The following is a 5,117-nucleotide window of genomic DNA, read 5'->3' on the forward strand; positions in this document are numbered from 1 at the left end:
ATAAAGGACTCACCACAAATTTACTTAAATAAAATTCATATTACCAGTATAGCAACACATTCGTTGTTTTATTAGTAAAGTGGTTCTGAAAACTTGTAATAGTGAAGTATTAACACTTATTACAACTAGATTACCACATTTTACCACAATTCGTTGTTTTATTGGTAAAACGGTTCTGAAACTTGTAATAGTAAAATATTAACACTAATTACAACTTGATTTCCACTTTTTACCATAATTCATTCTGTCATCAATTTTATGACTTAGGTTTCCTTTCCCTTTCTTTCATCTTCCTTCTTCTTCCATAGTTGAAATTCTGTAAACCCTAACCCCTCAACCTAACCCTAAACTCTAAATTTTCCAAAATTTTTCGAAACCGTAAACCCTAACCCCTAAAATTTTATATATTCATTATTAAGATCCTCCTCGGCGAGATATTCCCACCTAGATAAGATATCTGCTCCTCGATAAGATATTTCTTCCTCGACAATATATCTGCTCCTCGATAAGATATTTCTTCATCGACAATATATCTGCTCCTCGATAAGATATTTCTTCCTCGACGAGATATCTCCTTCCCAACGACATCTCTTCCTCAACAAGATATCTCTTTCCGACGAGATATCTCTTCCCAATGACATATCCCCTCCTCGACAATATAGATATCTGCTTCTTGATAAGATATTTGTTCCACGACGATATATCATCGAGATTATTGAAGACGGCGACGACGATGCCGATGGAGAGCTAGATGTAGTTCTTGGCCTCCTCGAGCTTTTCAAGGGAGCGCTTGAGGATGGAGACTTTGGCACCCTCGGAGGCAGCACGGTAGGCAAGGGCGAGGCTGATGCCGTTGGATATGCCGGTGATTATTATTTTGATACCCTCCGTTTGGATTGTTCGCAATATCTCAAAGGCTTCCTAGGCTCAGACATTGTTGTTTTGTCTTTGTAACACTATTGACATCGTTTTCCTTCTAAATACTTCTAGGTGAGCCAAGTTTTTAGTACCACATACATCACCGCTTATGTGGTAGCTAACGTAGCACACAAAACCTAACCTATTTATTGATGAAATTCTCTTATAGGTTAGGCTTTGGTGCTACGTACATCAGCTTCATTGTTAAAACTCAAAAGTTTCATTTGGCCAGTATGTAAATTGTCACCAAGACAGTTGCACGGGAAACCTTGGTAGCATGGTAAAAACTCAACTTCATAAGTTTATTTGGAAGCATCATATTTTGAAGAAGCACAAATACAGTCCAGGAGTAATTTTTAGCATACAAGATGTTCAAGTTATTAGTACATGATGTAAACAGATGACATGTCTCATAAGCATTCATGTAAACTGTCTCTCTAGATCTGTCCCAAAATGACATCTCCACCAGAGACCTTGATGGCTGATGGGGCTTCCTCATCATTTAGAACTTTAACCTTCCCGTCAACTACATATGCCGACCATCTGCAGAAAGAGAGCAACAATGTCTTCAAGACTGACAAACTTCTGGATATAGTAAATCACAAATAGACTGAAAATAAAACTGACCGAGGGTGGCTCTATCCCATTAATAGTAGGGAAAAGAGGATTAGGAGGGAATTTTTCAATAAATTATGGAAACAAAAGTCCGTATACGCACCCTGACATACGCAAATAACAATACCTATTTATATAAATCCCTTGCAAACTTAAAACACTCACGGATTCAATGTTTCTCATTCATGTTCATCTAATATTTCATTTTGTCACTAAACCTCACGAAAAACATAAACCATTACACTAGAGAGGGAGAGAGAGCAACTTACAGGGAGGCCAAAGATGACGACTTTCTTGTCCTGAAAACACAAAATTCACCAAAATTGAGTGCCCAAAATGATGAGAATTACATGTAAAGAAAGTTAATGGAGAAGAAAGACAAAAGGGTCGACGACCTTGAAAAATGTCTTTGAGAGGAGTGGTGGCGAACTTGGAGGAGACGCCGCTGTCCCAGCTCCGAGCTTTCTGGAGGGAAACATCCGGTACGGCGGAGACTAGCACCGTCCCGACTGTGACCACCGCGTAGGCTCGTGAGGAGGCTCCGATTGGATGATCTCTGACGGCCAATTTAGGGTTTTCCCCAAGCAAATACGTAAATTTGTTGCAGAACAAAAACTGAACGGCTTTTCTCAGCGCACTTCCTCCTCCCTCTGTCTTCTCCTCTTCAATTTAGGGTTTTCTGAAAGTCGCTCAAAGTTTATTAGTACTATGATATTGAGAATTTAGCTAAATATAAAAAAGATTATACAGGCTAACGGATGAGCAGGTAACAACAATCAAATATTCTAAACCGTTAGATTTATTCCACATTTTAATTATATCCGATGGCTTAAAATATTCAAAAAAGTTAGTGTATGTCATACATTAACATACACTAGAATTTTCCCTAAACATAAGGGAAAAAGCCAAACAAACAAAAATACACTACTAAAAAAAATTGCTTTTGCGACGCCTATTTTGCGACGGCAAATTGAGCTTTTGCGACGGCAAAAACTTTTCGCGACGGCAAATTGAGCTTTTTGCGACGGAAAAACAGGCGTTGCAATAGGTGGCGTCACAAAATCCAATTGCTACGGCAATTTTCCGTTGCAAATACTTTTTTGCGACGGTTTTTTCTTGCCGTCGCAAATTTATTGTTTTGCGACGGCCCTTTTGCTACGGTGACTTCCGTCGCAATGTGTATTTCAGGATAATCCATGTGGAGGTATTTGCGACGGCAATCATGCCGTCGCAAAAACGTAATTTTTTTATAAAAAAAAAAAATGGTGCTAATTGCACCATATTTTCATTTTTAGAACATGCAAAAATGAAGACTATTATACATGCATCTGAAGTTAAATTACAATATCAAATCCATTATAACTAAACCATTGCGGAATAACTCCCCAAATTTCACAAGGACACAACCTCAACACATACTCCCCAGATTTCACATACTCCCCATTGCTAGATGTACAACATTCACAACGCAGAAGGAGACTGTAAAAGTAAAGCAGGATCAGTATAGTTGAACATTATTTCAGCAGAAGTGATACAATTGCCAAGAAGAAAGAAGTAATTACCTATTAAAGAGTTGCACATTAATATATAAGAAAGTCTGAGTGTAGATCTTCTTGACAAGAATAAGAGGCACCTGGAACCCCCAAACCACAATCAATTTTATGCTTCAAGATGAAGAAAATAATGAGACCAATTAAATACACAGAGTGGCAAAGCAACAGAAAACCTGAGTGTATATTGAACTCATCTTGTATAGATAGCCAGTTGATGAAACTGAAGTTGCAAAGCAACAGAAAACCTGAACACAGCAAAGAACGTATCTAAATATACACATAATAGGATGCAGAGGAGGAGAGGAGGGGGTGGTTTGATACAAATTAAAACCCGAATCAACACAACTAATCCCTCACAGCAAAGACAACATGCAGGACAATCTTTCTCTCCAAACTTTCCACTACATGGCATATATCTTCCACAACATAGATACCTATATAATAAATAGAATCCACTAGCAAGCGCGCCCGCGCTTTGCTGCGGAAACCACTGTTATATGTATGAATCTATATTCCTACCTTAACAATGTATATATTCACCTTATCAATATTATGGTCCTATAATTGTTGTCATGGCATCTCCCTCCTGTTTTTGCTGATTCCCTTCCTGGAAATAAAACAACATATACCAATTGAGTCATCAAACAATGACCATAACACTGTTAAAAAAAAATTTGAAAAATGAAAAATCAAGTCATTAGACAATGTCCTGTACCTCAAGTTTATTACATGAAGGTTATGAATTTTGTGCAACTGTGGCCTCCACCACATAGTGTGATAAATCCAATTCTAAGATGAGTTGCTGAATATAAATACGATACAGAGTAAGTCTTCATTTAGTTAATTGAGTTTTCTATTACATATTTTATCTAGACATATAATTGCTAAATTGATAAAGAATTGGAATTAGTTGGTATTGGATTGAAAAACTGCTTACTCACTGAGCGAATGTTTGTTTATTTGAAAATCTTCAGATTAAAACTAAATTGAATACATAAACCACCGGACATGAAATTGAAGCACAGAAGAAGAAAAATTCTTCAACAAATGAAAGCAATTGCAGCATTCTATCATTGACCCATGATTAGATTCATATATAAATTAATGAAAGATATGAAATTATCGAAGATAAAAACTATACATTGAAGTAATAAGTACACAAAAAACAGCAAATGAAATCAAATGTGCAAAGAACTACAGAACGCCGAGAGAAATTGACCCTTGCTATCTTTGAATTTATCGAAACGCAATCATCTCAAATAACAGTTTGTTAACAGTTTGTATCTTATCTCAATATGTTATTCTTCCTCAGGTATGTGTTTTTTATTATAGTTTGGTTAATTTTGAAATAGATCTATTGTATTTGTGCTTGCTGTTATTGGGTATGACTTCTAGTGCTAGCAATTTTCTGTTTTAATTTGTTTAAGACTTAGAAGAATTACAATAATTGTTGCAGAACTTAATACACTTAACTCACCAAGCAATTCAGAGAATTTAACTAAGATTGACAATGCAGTTAGTTGCAGTCATAACTAACAAATGACAGAATACAGCAAGTAACTAAATGGAGGTAGAACAGGAATAGTGTAAAACAAAGAAATGCATAAGGAACTGCGAATGATTCATGAAAGAACAGTGTCTTTTCAAGGGAAATTATGAGTTAAGTACTCATGGAAAGTGGACTTAGGGGATTTCTTTACAATTTGATTAGAATAATAGTACAGGCATGACGGGGAAAAAGAGATTAGAATCATTTCATTGGGGAAGTTCTTCGTAGCTATGAAGTTGAGCATTTTTGTCCATTCATATATAGTATGCTATATCATCAAAATTTCATATACACAGAACCAAAATTTAGGGCAAATCCGGAAAAGCATAGAACCATTCACTCCAGGAACCCAGAACGCAAATAATACAGAGATTACAAAACACATACAATGAAAACCCGGAATCGATCATTTATAGAAGAGAGTCTATACCTTGACAATTTGATTGAGCAGAGCAACCCAGATTTTCGCTTCTTGAATATCC

The 5,117-nt window shown here is 36.3% G+C and overlaps 1 protein-coding gene across 1 annotated transcript; it reads right to left on the minus strand.

The window, feature by feature from the left end:
* Positions 1 to 2,823: 2,823 nt before the first annotated feature.
* Positions 2,824 to 3,515, minus strand: LOC133713030 (myosin-6-like). Its single transcript, XM_062139154.1, has 4 exons — positions 3,444 to 3,515; positions 3,260 to 3,331; positions 3,096 to 3,166; positions 2,824 to 3,012 (listed from the first exon to the last, which is right to left on the minus strand). The coding sequence occupies exons 2-4, from the start codon at positions 3,278 to 3,280 to the stop codon at positions 2,868 to 2,870; spliced, it is 237 nt and encodes a 78-aa protein (XP_061995138.1). The 5' UTR covers positions 3,281 to 3,331; positions 3,444 to 3,515; the 3' UTR covers positions 2,824 to 2,867.
* Between the last annotated feature and the right edge of the window lie 1,602 nt (positions 3,516 to 5,117).

The sequence above is a fragment of the Rosa rugosa genome, chromosome 5 (genome assembly GCF_958449725.1).
Source record: "Rosa rugosa chromosome 5, drRosRugo1.1, whole genome shotgun sequence".
NCBI classification, from domain to species: Eukaryota; Viridiplantae; Streptophyta; class Magnoliopsida; order Rosales; family Rosaceae; genus Rosa; species Rosa rugosa.

Bases quoted from the DNA above. Each gene is read 5' to 3' on its own strand.
- LOC133713030 (XM_062139154.1), bottom strand. From the start codon at position 3,280: ATGAGTTCAATATACACTCAG. The intron at 3,167-3,259 runs GTTTTCTGTTGC...TGGGGGTTCCAG, and splicing joins TGAGTTCAATATACACTCAG to GTGCCTCTTATTCTTGTCAA. The intron at 3,013-3,095 runs GTAATTACTTCT...TTACTTTTACAG, and splicing joins AATGTGCAACTCTTTAATAG to TCTCCTTCTGCGTTGTGAAT.